This window comes from Rhinolophus sinicus, chromosome 1 (assembly GCF_057876585.1).
Source record: "Rhinolophus sinicus isolate RSI-liver-muscle chromosome 1, RSI-T2T, whole genome shotgun sequence".
Classification (NCBI taxonomy): domain Eukaryota; kingdom Metazoa; phylum Chordata; class Mammalia; order Chiroptera; family Rhinolophidae; genus Rhinolophus; species Rhinolophus sinicus.
In genome coordinates, this window is record NC_142501.1 from 16,062,348 (window position 1) to 16,076,967 (window position 14,620).

Here is a 14,620-nt window from a genome sequence, read left to right on the forward strand (position 1 = left end):
AAAACTTTGCCTTTTACTCCCACTGACTTGGAAAGTCATTGGAGGGTTTTAGAAAAAGATGTGACATCATCTGACATATTTCTAGGGATTTCTCTGGCTAGTGTGTTGAAAACAGACCACAGCGCAGCAAGTGCTTAGGCAGAGAGGCCAGGATAATGTTATTTCAATAACGCAAGTGTGATCTGGTGGTGACTTAGACCAGGGGGTAGTGGTACAGGCCACAGGAAGGGGGAGATGTTGGAGACGTGCTGAAGGTAAGGACAGTGAGATTTGCTAATATATTGCTTTGAGTGTGTGCGGATGGGTGAGCGAAAGAGAGGAGTCAAGGATGATTCCTGAGCCACTCGACAGACGTTACTGGCATGTGCTGGGAGGAGGAAGACTAAGGGTGGAGCAGATGTGGAGGAGAAAGTCAACGTAACTGTCACATTGCCTCAACAAGGTAGGTACTGTGGTCATCTTCCATAAAAACTGGGACTCAGGGGGGTGAAGCCTGTGATCTAGAAGCCACATTCAGTGCCAGGAGCTCCAAGAAATAATTCCTCTACTTCATGGAGCTAAAGGATTTGGAGCTGGGCAACTCCTGGGAGTGTGAACCACTGAGGCTGGGAGGGGTGGACCTGGCTCTCCAGAACCAAACTATAAAGGAGGCCCCCGCCTCTAACACATATTCTGTTTGCACGTACCCTGTTTACACACACCCAGTTTGCTGGGCTTCAGGCTCATGCCTTGGGCTCTGGGGGTCTTGCAACCTGGAACGGAGAAAAGGCAATCGGCAGTAATAGGGATTTTCTATTCAGGCATTCTAACTGAAATGCAGAGAACCCAGAGGGCGGCAGGCTTACAAAGCTCTACCTTGTAATTTATGATCCATGTAGTCCAACAGTGTTTAGAAGCGGCTGTGCACATGCTGCAGGAAGGAAGAGATGTCTCCAGCTCCTCTTCTCCACGCATTCCTGACCATCCAACACACGTTAGGGAGGATGAAGAGGAAAAGGGCTAGAGAAGAAGCCAGGAGGAAAAGAAGGGACACTTCCTCTAAATGCATGCCGTGCTGACTCAGAAATAGGGTAGAAGAAGGGAAACCTCCATGAAGACCCGTTGGTGGCTTCCTGCCCCAGAAGATGCACTTCCAAGACTACTTACCAACCTCCTCCTCTGGGTGCAGCCAAACACCGCAGTGGAACCACCCTACGTTGGAAAACACTGCCTGCTTTTTCAAGTTCAACACATCAGAGTCTGTGGTCTATAAGCCACCTATGGTGCTGGGAGCCCCAAGAAATAAAGATGAAAGAAAATCATTGAAATGTGGACATAGAAGGCAGCTATACTTTCACTCAGTGACTCTGCAAATTGTGTTAGCTTCCCTTTTATTCACTGAACCCTGCTACGTGCCCAGTGTAAAGTGGTGTCTCTCTCATTTAATCCTTGCAACAATCTGGTGAAGCAGTTTTTCCTTTTTTTTTTAAGGAAGGTGCAGCTCACAGTGGCCCATGCAGGGAACGAATGGGCAACCTTGGCGTTGTTAGCACCACACTCTAACCAACTGAGCTAACCGGCCACCCCCTGAAGTCGTTCTTATTTCCACCATCTCACAGATGAAGACACAGAGGTTGAGAGAAGTCACACTCCCCAGTCAGGCATGGAGCTGCATCTGAACCCAGGCCAGTCTATTCCAGGTCCTGTGTCTTAACCACTATATGTCACTACCTTCCAGAGGAAAAGGAGGAGGGGGATACACTGAAAATACTAACAGCCCCCTCCCTCCCCTCTGTTTCCAGTGCTCAGTAGAGGAGAAAGTTGTGGACCTTCTATTCTCATATCTGGCCTATAGTCTAAATCAACTTAAAAATTTAAAAATATTTAAGTATTTCTAACAACAATCAGATGACTGTTTTCTCTAAGGGATAGATTCATCTAATAATAGAAAAGGTCTTTAGAGATGTAGAAGGGGTGACCTTGAAATCCAGACAGGGGGTTAAGTACACTTCTCAAGGCCACAGTTAGTTTGGTAGCAGAACAAAGGCTGACAAAGCAGGGCCTCCCAGGCCAGAGCTTGGGGGGTCCCCCAAAGCTGCTTTGCAAGTTATCACTGTCTCCGCCTTAATATGGATGGCTTGCTTGTGGAGGACGATAGCTTTTTTGTGTGCTAGAGAATTTAAACACAGCCTGAACTTAGCTGAAGTTTTTAAACAAGATTTTTCTACCACCTTCTGATGAGTTCGTGTTCTGTTTTCCTCTGCCATCTCCTTCCCTCGCCCTCCTCACCATAGGTCAGTGTTATATGCCCTGTTGAACTATGATTTTTCTGCTATAGCTCCTGGTATTTAGCTGGAGAGGAAACGTTCCTCTCTGTCTGGGGCAAATGATTTTATTTCTAGAACTTGCTATAATTGACTCTAGCCTCCCACACTAATAGTGACTCTCCTGCCTTGCTGGCTGGTTTCTACAGACCTCTGCCATCTGGACTCACTCCACTTAGCTCATTGCTTTCTTCCCTATACCGAAGCATACACCCTTCAAGGTCAGACAGGTGTCCTGGGTGCACCCCATTTTCACCACAGAAATATCTTCCCTGCTCTCCTCCTATGCAAATTCATTCTTCAAGGTTTTGCTCAAGAACTTGCTGCCTCAGACTTCCCCAAGCACAGCCCAGGGGTTGCTTTCCAAGTTCCCTTTACATTTATAGTCTCAACCATATAATTTCGTCTTCAAAATGTTTCTGTACATTTCTCTAAATGTAATACAGGCACCTTGAGGGCAGGAACACACGTGTTCATTCATTCACTAGAGATTTTTAAAAAGCATCTTATAAGATGAGATATAAAGAGAAATATAAGCAATGGTTGCTTCTTGTTCTCAAGGAGGGGAGATTCTAATAGTTTGCAGACATCTGTCTGGCACGTACTGGGCCCTAAACAAAGGTTTACTATATATATATATATATATATATATATATATATATATATATATATATATATACACACACACACATATATATATACACACACACACACACACACACACCAGGGGTGCCAAAAAATGTATACACATGACTTGTATCCATCTTTTGTTATTGGTATATATTATTACAATTTTAATAGTTTTTTCCTCTTTTAAAATGTATATACTTTTTTTTGGTCATATATATATATATGACTCTAGTTGCAATTATTTGCTGTGTAAGTCCCATGAGTGGTATCAGGTGGTGTTCTAGGGAAGGCGTCATGAAAGAGGTGGCATTTGAGCTAGGTCTTAAGGACATGGAATGATTTTTTAAAAACCGAATTGGGAAAACAGGCTGAAGAAACAGGGTTCCTACAGCACATTGCTAGGCACACACAGTGCCAGGCACACACCAGACACCAGGTTCAGGGGGAAGGCAGTGGAGTGGAGGGGAGTTCGGTCTCTTCCCCAGCACCAATCAGCCTTACTGAGAGTGGGCAAGTTGCTTAATTTCCTTGGGCCCCATTTCCCTCCCACTCTGAAGTGATTAAGCCGCACAGTCTCTGGAAGCAGATGGAGGTTCAAATCATGGCAGTATTTGATCTTGAGCCAATCATTTGGGGTGGAGGCTCAGCCTCAGTTTTCTTCCCATAAAATGGGTAAAACAATTCCTACCTTACAAAGTTTTTGTGGTTTTAAGAACACATGTAAGTTGCTAAGCACAGTCCTTTCATTATTACATTTTCTGTCAAAGTAGGGGCGACCCCTCATCCGCCTCCCTGTCAGTGAACTGCGGCTGATTACCCAGCACTGCCCCTAGTAGGGGATGTGGATAGACTATGGGACCCCAAAGACAAAACGGAGTTAAAAGGGCTTCAGAAAAAAATAAACAGCGTCGACAGTGGACTGATTCTCAATAAACATGTTTCCACGAACAGACTTAACAGAGTCCAAGAATCTTTGCTAACTGTCCCAAACATGCCTGCGGGGTTGACTGGATTTTATACAGCCCTTTGGGCTTCCGCCTTCAAATCCAAGGAAGGAGACAAGGCCCAACTCCGTGGCGGGCTTGAGGGGTGGATTAGGGGGGGCAGGGATTCCCCAGCTCCTGGCGGGAAGGAACGCGGGTGGGGGGTGTCTGCTCCTGCCCTCTTACTACCACTCCCAGGGGCAGGGCTCCTGGGGCGCCCCGCTGCATTTCCTCTCAGCATAGGTCAAGAAGGGAGGGGGGCTAACACTTGGCACACTGCACCGGGTCATCCCGGGCTCTCCTCCCCACGATCGTGCTAGCCACACCCACCTCGGTCGCCCCCGTGGCCTCCTGCTCAGTCGCCAGTCTCGGCCTGGGTCGACCCAGCCCTTCGCCCCATCCCTTCGGTCACCTCTGCTGCCGGCCCCCGCCTCCCTAGTCCGGGTTGGGCAACCCCTCACCGCCCGGCTCCCGTAGACCCCACTCGGTTACCACCCCCACCCCGGCCTACGTAGGCCCCGCCTGGCCCCCCCACGCGCCCCGCCTAGACCCCGCCGGGCCACCCCCTCTCTTCGGCCCTCCCTCTTTGGGGTCGTGGCGGCAGGGGGAGGGGCCGCCCGCTGGCCCCCGCGTGCGTGGCAGGCTCTGCCCGCTCGGCTCTCCCGGCCTCCCTTCTCGGGAGGCGGGGTCGGCGCCGCGGCGGCGGCAGCAGCGGCAGCGGCAGCGGCGGCGGCGGCAGGCCCCCTCCTCCTTCCTTCCTCGCCCGGCCTCCTTCTTCGCCGCCCGCCCGCCCGCTCTCTCCCGGCTGCTCCGACGCCAGCAGCCCCGCGCGCCGCTCGCCCATCCCCGGGGGAACCCGAGGAAGTTTCCCGGCCGCGCGCCCTACTCGCTCGCCTCGCAGCCCGCGGCCTCAGCCGCCGGCGCGCCCGCCATGCCCTCGGCCAAACAAAGGGGCTCCAAGGGCGGCCACGGCGCCGCGAGCCCCTCGGAGAAGGGCGCCCACCCGTCGGGCGGCGCGGATGACGTGGCGAAGAAGCCGCCGCCGGCGCCGCAGCAGCCGCCGCCGCCCGCGCCGCACCCGCAGCAGCACCCGCCGCAGCATCCGCAGAACCAGGCACACGGCAAGGGCGGCCACCGCGGCAAGTCCTCTGCTGCCGCCGCCGCCTCGTCCTCGGCGTCCTGCTCGCGCAGGCTCGGCCGGGCGCTCAACTTTCTCTTCTACCTCGCCCTGGTGGCGGCGGCCGCCTTCTCGGGCTGGTGTGTCCACCACGTCCTGGAGGAGGTCCAGCAGGTCCGGCGCAGCCACCAGGACTTCTCCCGGCAACGGGAGGAGCTGGGTCAGGGTTTGCAGGGCGTGGAGCAGAAGGTGGGTACCCCTAGCCCCCTAACCCCTGTCCGCCCGGCTGTCGCCCCGGCACCCACAGCCGGACCCCTGGTGCCCTCCCGGCCGGGCCCCTCGCCCTGCCCAGGACCGTGGCCGGAGCCGCCCCCCCGCCCCGTCGGCCAGTGGCCTGGGATGCTCCCACCCGGCCCCCTAGTTCCCAGGCGGTCCCCAGACCCTCTTCGTTAATGGCCGCGGAGAAATGGGCCCGAGGGATGGACAGCCGCGAGGGTGGGCCAAGGGCCTGTCACAGGACATTAGCGGTGACCTGTAAGGAAGCCGGCAGGCTCTGAGGAGCCCATTCTTCTTGAGCTAGGAACCGCTGAATGGGCAGAGTTGTCTGAAAAGGAGGTTGGAAGGGAAGCCAGCGCATCCCTGGAAGCCTCTGGCAAGGCCTCAGGCACCTCAGCTCTCCCAGTGGGAGACATATGAGCCAGTTTTTAATAGACCCGGAGCCTGGGAAAGCGAGCAGTCATTCATTTGCGAAGTTCAAATGAAATATTACATATCTCTGGGACCCCTTGTCTTTTATTGGACCAGTGTACCCACTTGGGTCTTTGAAGCTGCATACTTAAGCTTTAGAAGAAAGGAAAGGCCAAAAATAGTAGGTTATTTTGGTGAATAATACCACTAGGCACATTTATGTGGTGTTTCGAGGGCTTAACTCACAGATTATCTAATTCTCATAGCAACCCTGGGAAGGAGGTGGAACTGGAAGTTTTGACTCCATTTTCCAGACCAGAAAATTGAGGTTTAGAGAGAGAAGCAAATAGATAAAGATCCTAGCTTGTGAGTGGCAGACTGCATGACAATGTCTAGGCCACTGACCAGTTCAGGGATCACAGGGGCCTATTTCAGGTGTGGATGGACCCAACTTTCAATCCAGAGTTGCTTAGCTTCCACCCTTATGTGTTTTTTCCACACCAAATGCAACTCCCTCAAATCTCATTCCTCCTCTCCATCCTCCACTAATAGCATTGCTCAATGAAAGTTGGTTGCCTGATTGAAACAAAAAATCCCGCCACCGCTTATGAGCCCGGAACTGCTGCCTCCTTTCCCAGCATGCTGCCTGTCCTGCCAAGTTTTTCTTGAGTATGCTGGACTAGGAATTTCCTCTTAAGACTGGCAGAGCAACTGGAATGAGTCAGCCTGCTAAGTGCTGCAGGCCATGGGAGGTGACTTTTCGAAGGGAATTAAGGAGGCAGTGTGGCTCTGCCTATCCTGAATGTTAAATCATTCTTAAAAAATAGACGTACTGCTGGAGTATAATCACTAGGCTCCCGTTTTCCTCCCCATCATCTACCCACCTACTAATCAATCAAAATATTTATTGAAGTCTGATAGTCACATGGTTCTGCGTAGGCCCTGTGGAGGGTACAAATGTGGAAAAGACACGAATCATATTTGCGAAGAAGCTGCACATAAGTTTCCATCATGAGAAACTGTCCAGAAGAAAGAGGGTGTAGACTTTGCCTAGGCCTGTGTCCCGGTGGCTAGGGTAGTGCCAGTTGAGATCTAGTTGATCATAGGTAACTGTTGAGAGAAGGAATAAAGAACAGACGGGTCAGGACTACCTTGAGCATGTTTGAGGGACAGCAGGTGGCTACCCTGCCTATAATAGAGTAACATTTAGGAAGTTGTGAGAGGGCCGATTGAAATTGAGGCCCAAATGGGGGCGGTCATGAATCCAGGTTGAAGAAATTGGGCTTTATTCTCTCCACTTCCTCTCTGACTGGTCTTATTCCCTCCGTTCTGGTCCCCACTCCCTCTCCATCACACCGATGTACTGACTGCTCTCTTTGGGGACCAAAAGTTTTCACCCTACACTGCGGAGGGCCCTATTCAGAGTTTTAAGAATCCACTTGGCTATAAACTATTTCTATAATGACCTTTATTTTCACTTAGTAGTGTAACCAAGCTATTATTTAATGCCTCGTTTTTATTGTGTACTCATTTCTCACAACAACCCCAAGAAGTACAGTTGACCCTCGAACAACACAGGATTGAAGTGCGTGGGTGTACGTATACGTAGTTTTTTCCCCAATAAATACACACAGTACTGTTAATGTATTTTCCTTCCGATTTTCTTAACATTTTATTTTCTCTAGCTTACTTTGTTGTAAGAATACAGTACATGATACATATAACATACCAAGTGTGTGTTAATTGACTATGCTATTGGTAAGGCTTCCAGTCAACAGTAGGCTATTACTAAATAGTTAAGTTTTGGGGGAGTCAAAGTGATATGTGGAGTTTTGACTGCGCGGGGGTCTCCCCTAACTCTTGTATTGTTTAAGGGTCAGTTGTACTATCCCCCTTTTGGAGATGAGAAACGTGAGAGACAAAGAGGCTAAGTAACTGCATGGTACACAACTAGTAAGTGGCAAGGCCAGGATTCAAATCACAGTTGACTGCTAGAACACTCTTCACCACTCATCTGTTCATTTTGTTATCTTCCCCATGCCTTGGTAGTAGGTGTTCAACTAATGCTTATTCCATTGACTTGGAATTTAGAACATGCCCAGAACAGTATTAGGATTTGCCACAGTGTGTGGTTACTTCTGTCTGCACTTCTGAGTAGGTAGTAAATAAGTTATTTCGCATTGAGGAGTGAGTGGTGATTGATGGGTCCTCTGGAAACCTAACTTTGAACCCCTTATAACTCGATGTGAGGCTTGGTCGGGGATGGGGTTTGGTTCTTAGCAGGGACATATACTTACTGTGTTATTCATAGTTAGTATTCACTATTATTATTCATAATTAGTATCCTTCTTAGTGTATTCATAATTAGTATTCACATATTAACGCCAGGCAGTCTCAGTGCTTCCCAGCCACCCGCTGAGGCAGGTACCATTTATTAGCACCATTTCACAGATGGGCCAGCTGAGCCTTGGCACGGTTGTGTTTTCTCATTCAGGGTCATACACAGCCCCTAAGTGGTAGAGCTGAAGGGCCTGGTTGCCTCAAGTGATGGTAGGAGTAGGCCTAGTGGGGACAGTTTAATGAGACTAGTGGCTATTTGTAGAAGAGTGAGTTCTCTGGTCGTATTTCTTGGTTTTCATCTTCACTCTGGACCAATAGTCAGGGCTTCAGGTTTAGGCAGCATCTCCTCCAGGTGCTCAGTGCACTTTGAACACTCCTCTGCCCAGGCATTTCACGTAGAGCTTAAGAGCTCAAGTTCTGAAGTCTCTCATTCTGGGATCTGGATGCGCAGTTCTACCACTTCTCAGTCTCCTCATTTGTAGAATGGAGATCAATGGGGGCCACCAACTCATGAGGTGACGACGATGACGCGATGAGATGGTGTCTCTGAAGTGCTTTGCGTACTTGTTGGTATACAGTAAGTGCCCAGTTGAATGTCAGTCACTGCCACCCGCCTCCCTCAGCGGGGAGCTCCCTGAGGGCAGGTATCCTATCCTAGCTGTTATTTTTGTCTCTGGCATCTTAGTGGGCAAACCACATATATTGGGGGAACAGATGCATCCATTGCTTATTAATTATAGTAAGATCTTTGCATGTAAAGATGAAATACTACAGCAGCATCAGTAGGGAGACACTTTCTGTGTTCTTTCCATACTTTTGGGGGTTGGATGGTTCGGCTTCATCTGTAATTTCTGATCTAGTCCCCTTCCTAGCCATTTGTAAAGACCTAGCCTAGGTTAAGGGTGACAGTCAGGGATCAGAGGGGAAATGGACCAGCTTGGTTTGTATCAGGCTTTGCTCTGTTAATTCACTTATTCTTTGATTCATTCAGAAAACACTGATGAATGCCTGCCATGGTGAGGTACTGCACTCACCTGCTCACACTTCTATTCTGAGTGCTATGCTTAGAACAGGCAAGTAGTGTGATTACATAACCTAGTTTCAGAGGTGAGCCCTCTCCAGAGTCCTTTATGACTCCGGTTATATTTAGTTGTGCAGGGAAATTATCTAATATTCTGAAGTCCCTAAGAACCTAGTCTAATCTGTCTTAAAAATCACAGACTGGTGGAAGCCAGAAGGGACATTAGAAATCTGTTTGTTAATAGACAAGAAGCTTGGGACTTGGAAAGTGAGTGTGACTTATTTGATTTGTGCTCACAGAGCTGCTTATTGGTGGGGCTGGAACTAGAGCCCAGGTGTCCTGTTTACGTTCCTCTAGTGTTTTCCCTTTGGCACTGGGCTGAGGACGGTCTAGGAATCTCCAGACTTCTGAGCACCTTTGGAAGAAAGGTTAAACAAACGATAATTACCATGTATTGATCATTCACTATGTGTTAGGCACTGTTTAGACACTTTACATTTATTAACTCACTTAATTTTCACACGACAATCCTGTGACTCAGGTACTGTTTTTGTTTCCATCCCTCACCTAAGGAAACCAAAGCACAGATAGGTTAAATAACTTGCCCATAATCGTACAGCTAGGAAATGAACATAAACAGTCTAGTTCTAGAGCCCACACTATTTTATTTTTTAACTTTTATCATGGAAATGTTGAAGCATAAACAGGAGATCAATAGAATGAATCCCAATTTCATTTATCAATTTTTTCCATTCTTGTTTCCTTCTATCACCAGTCCTTCCCTCCTTTATTTATTTTTTTGGTCTGGAGTCAGAACAGTTTGACTGGGAAGCACTCTCCCACTATCCTGTTGGGTGCCCACCTGGTTTCTCTTGTTCTCCATACGCTCTCGGTTTTGGAACATGGCCCAGGTCTTCTAATGGCCATAGCATGGGCAGAGAGTCTGGCTTGTCTTTACTCAGAAGATTCAGCGGGCACAAGTGGGTGCAGGGCTTCAGAAAATGTTGGTAGTTCAGTTGTAGGCCTTCTGAAGGGCGCGTGTTGCCTTGGCAGACCCAGTGGATGGTGAACTAGGAACTAATTTTAAAATTCATCCCTGACTGACACATTAGTTTACCCAAAGTATATTGGGATTAATTTCTAACAGATAAGAGTTCCTTTCCTTTCCTTGTTTCTTTTGACAAATCATAGTATATCAACAAAGTTAACAATAATTCTTGATTATCTTCTAACACCCAGTCCATCGTCAGATTTTCCCATGTCTCTCAAAAGTATGTCCCTTTTATAGTTGGTTTGGTTTATTTGAATCGACCCACGTAAGTCCACACATTACATTTGATTGATAAATCTTAAATTTCTTTTAGTCTGTAATGGTCTCCTGTCTTTCCCTCCTTTAAAACGCCATTTAATTGTTGATCCTGGTTATTTGTGCTGTAGAATTTTCCACGTAGTGGATTTGACTGATTGCATCCTCGTGGCACGTTTGTCTCTTGTATGTTTTCTATGAATTGGTGATTAGAGCCACACTTGATAGGTTCAAGTGTGGTTTTTGTTTTTTTGTTGTAAGAAAGCATTCTAGGTAGCACTGTGGGCCACACTGGGCTAAAGGCCAGGCCATTAATCGTCATACTGTCAGCCTCTCAGTACATTAAACCAGCTCCCTGGGGCAGAATTTATTTAGAATGAATGTATAAGAGCCAACAGGATCATAATGTATTCGCAAAGCCAGAGGATGCTAAGGGATCATCTGGTCCACTGATCCCATTTTGCAAGAAGACAATGACTTGTTCAGGGCCACACACCTAACGTGATGAGCAGAGATCTGAATCCTTGTTTCTTGCCTTCCAGCCCAGTGTCTCCCATGTGCCTCAGTCTTTTTCCTCTGAAAACCTGTGAGACTCTTTCAATTGCAAAAGGTAGAAACTCAGTTTAAAGTGGTTTAAAGAGAGAGGAAGGGAGGGAGAGAGAACTTAATGGCTCAAACTAGAAAGTTGAAGAGTAGATTTCTTCAGGTATAGCTATATCCAGGGATTCACATTGTGTCTTCAGAACTTAATCTTGCTGTCTCTCAGTTCTGCTTCCCTCTGTGCTGGCTTGATTCTTAGACTGATGTTCTTCATGTGCTGCTCTGAGCAGGTCCAGGCTTCCCTCACCCGGTAGCTAGCAATCCCAGAAGAAAGGGAGGTTTTCTTTCCCAGTAGATTTAACAGAAGCTCTGGAATTGACTTGTTGGCCTGCCTTAGGTCACACGCCCATCCACTGTGGTTCCAGGTTGGGGCGCTGGTCAGGCTTGGGTTACAAACCATCCTTGGAGCACTTGGAGGGGTCCTCGGGTTAGTCTTCCAAACCACATGGATTGTGTGTGGAAGGTTCTCCAAAGGAAAATTGTGGTCCATTCTAGAAGAGGAGGGACCTGGAAGCTGGACAGACAAAAAGAAATATAGTTGTGTGAATGAGTGTGTGTGTGTGTGTGTGTGTATGTGTGTGTAAAACTCATCAGCTCTTCTCAGCAATTAACATCTGGATTGTGGTTACAGGTGCAATCTCTGCAAGCCACATGTGGGACTTTTGAGTCCATCCTGAGAAGCTTCCAGCATAAACAAGATCTCACAGAGAAAGTTGTGAAGCAAGGGGAGACAGAGATCAACCGGATCAGTGAAGTGCTGCAAAAACTCCAGAATGAGATTCTCAAAGACCTCTCCGATGGGATCCATGTGGTGAAGGACGCCCGGGAGCGTGACTTCACATCCCTTGAGAACACGGTGGAGGAGAGGCTGACTGAGCTCACCAAGTCCATCAACGACAACATTGCCATCTTCACTGAGGTCCAGAAGAGGAGCCAGAAGGAAATAAACGACGTGAAGGCGAAGGTTGCCTCTCTGGAAAACTCCGAGGGGTACAAGCAGGATTTGAAAGCCTTGAAGGAAGTTGTGAAGGAAATACAAACCTCTGTGAAGTCCAAAGAGAAGGACCTGGAGGCCCTGAGAAGCACCCTCCAGACCATGGAGTCGGATGTCTACACTGAGGTCAAAGAGCTGGTGAGCCTCAAACAGGAGCAGCAGAGGTTCAAGGAGGCTGCCGATTCGGAGCACCTCACATTGCAGGCCCTCACGGAGAAGGTTTTCCAGTCGGAGGAGTCCACTGCCCGCCTCCCCGAGGAGATCAGGAGACTGGAGGAGGAGCTGCGCCAGCTGAAGGCCCAGTCCCTCAGGCCGGAAGAAGACGGGGTTTTCAATTCCGACGCCTTAGAAGTGCTCCAGAGTAAGAGTCAGGGCTTGGACTCCCGCCTGCAAACGGTGGAAGATGGCGTCCAGGCCGTGCAGATGGCCTCCGCGCGGCAGCGTGAGAGCCTGGAGTCCCTGCTGGCAAAGAGCGAGGAGTACGAGCAGCGCCTGGCCGCCCTGCAGGAGCGTCTGCAGAGCCTGGGCTCCACCTCGGAGGATCAGGGCGGCCTGGCCAGCACCGTGCGGAACCTGGGGGAGGCCCAGCTCTCGCTCTACAGCGACGTGGAGGAGCTGAAGAGAAGCGTGGGCGAGCTCCCCAGCACTGTGGACATGCTCCAGAAGGTTCAGGAGCAAGTCCACTCGCTGCTGGCTCAGGACCAAGCCCAGGCGGCCCGCTCGCCTCCTCAGGACTTCCTGGATAGACTTTCTTCTCTGGACCACCTCAAATCCTCAGTCAGCCAAGTGGAATCGGACTTGAAAATGCTCAGGACTGCCGTGGACAGTTTGGTGGCCTACTCAGTGAAAATAGAAACCAACGAAAACAACCTGGAATCAGCCAAGGGTTTGCTCGATGACTTGAGAAATGACCTGGATAGGTTGTTTGTGAAAGTCGAAAAAATTCATGAAAAAGTCTAAATAAGTTGTGTGTGCAGGGCACGAATTGAAAGTTCAATTTCTCATGACCAAAAAAATGTGTTGCTTTCCCCCCTTGGGCCTTCTTCCCCCACTTCCTCCCTCCGTTCTTGTCCCTTTTAAAGATCAGTGGACACCACTTGGAATACCAAGGCATTTTGTATTTTTGTGCTGGGTTAATTTATTTACAATTATTACCACACACCACTGGTTTCTCAAGTTGTCTGCTTCTGCTTTTGCTTGGTTTCTTGAAGGCCCAGCGCCTGTGAATCAGAGGTGCCTGTTAGCAGGGAAGCGTTTAGTGTCAGAGAAGAACAGTAATGGCTTCAACGGAGGATTCACAAAAGCAGATTAACCTCAAAAAGCCTGGCTGGCTGGCCGATTTCAAGGAAAAAAACTGGGGGGGAGGAGGCATTTTTTTTTTTCTTTTTAATTGTCTTTAAGGAAAATTAATTTTATTCTTTTTTATACTTCTGGCCGAAGTTTTCATGAGACGTCACTCACTTCTTGTCTTCCACTTTAAACTGGTTAAAACTCATAAATATCAGCTCTGAATAGGGAAGGGGACAAGCCCCTTATTTTTCAGTTGAGGAGAAGCAGCTGCTTGCCGGTCGCCTCCCTCCCGTGGTGTGGGTGTCTTTTCCTTTCCTGAGTCATCCCAGTGATTCAAAGATAACTATGCAAAGAATCCAGAGGGTTCTGAATGTGAAGGCACAACACCCCCCAGAGTCCCCTGTGGCCAACCTGTGTCACCTCTTGGTAGGGTCCCTAAGTAATGCGTAGGTTTTGAATCCCTGAAGGAGTCCTCAGATTCTTTCAGGCAATGTATTGTGGGGGCTGTCCACAAAGGCATGGGCCATCTCCCTGGGGAATGGAGGCCACGTCTTTTTATTTACCATGATGTCCATGAAAAAGTCTGCTGTCAGAGCGGACCCCCATCTCTGAGGAAGGTGTGCATTTTCTGTAGTTGATTGCTGTTTCCCTTTCCCTATGAGCTGTACTGTTCTTTAATGGCTGTCTTGCCCTTCAAAAAAGGAAAAAGAAAAAAATGAAAAAAAAAGAAAAAGAAAAAGATAAAAAATGGTTTGTTTAGTTTACTGTGAAATGAACTGTATGTCTTATTTACAGTATTTTTAATTCTTAATAAACACTTGAGCTTTGTTATGACTTTTCCAGAGTGGATGCTTCCTGAGAATTCAGTAATTATGATGTATTTTGTTAACGTGTAGTGTTCAGGATTAGAAAGATAGGTAACTTTTCAATTTTCAGATTACATTATTTAATTCTAAAACCAAGATGGCCTTATTCTTAGGCCTGGGGACACACTTTTGTTTGACTATTAGCAGGTTTGTTTATAGATCATTGTTTGACTCTGACTCTTGTTAGTTACTACGTTTTAGAATCTTCCGGGGAGCTTTAAAAAATGCCTGCCTCCCTACCCCCATGGATTCAAATTCAGTGAGTGTAAAGAGGGCTGGCTCGAGAATTTTAAAGGCACCCTAGCTGATGCTAATGTGCAGCCAGGTTTGAGAACCACTGTCTCAGACCATCTTAGTGACCTTCGGCCCCAGTGCAAACCTGGGTATGTTTCCTTTACTTCCCAGGTTGCCCTCCACCTACCAGCTAATGAAGGGCTGTTTACTGAGTACCTGTGTGCCAGCATCGTGCCGAGCATTTCATAG

General features: G+C 48.3%; 1 protein-coding gene across 1 annotated transcript; it reads left to right on the top strand.

Annotated features, from left to right (window-relative positions):
• Window positions 1–4,491: 4,491 nt before the first annotated feature.
• CKAP4 (cytoskeleton associated protein 4) lies at window positions 4,492–14,105 on the top strand. The gene is made up of 2 exons (XM_019728489.3): window positions 4,492–5,282; window positions 11,619–14,105. The coding sequence occupies exons 1-2, from the start codon at window positions 4,848–4,850 to the stop codon at window positions 12,939–12,941; spliced, it is 1,758 nt and encodes a 585-aa protein (XP_019584048.3). The 5' UTR covers window positions 4,492–4,847; the 3' UTR covers window positions 12,942–14,105.
• The last annotated feature ends 515 nt before the right edge of the window (window positions 14,106–14,620 follow it).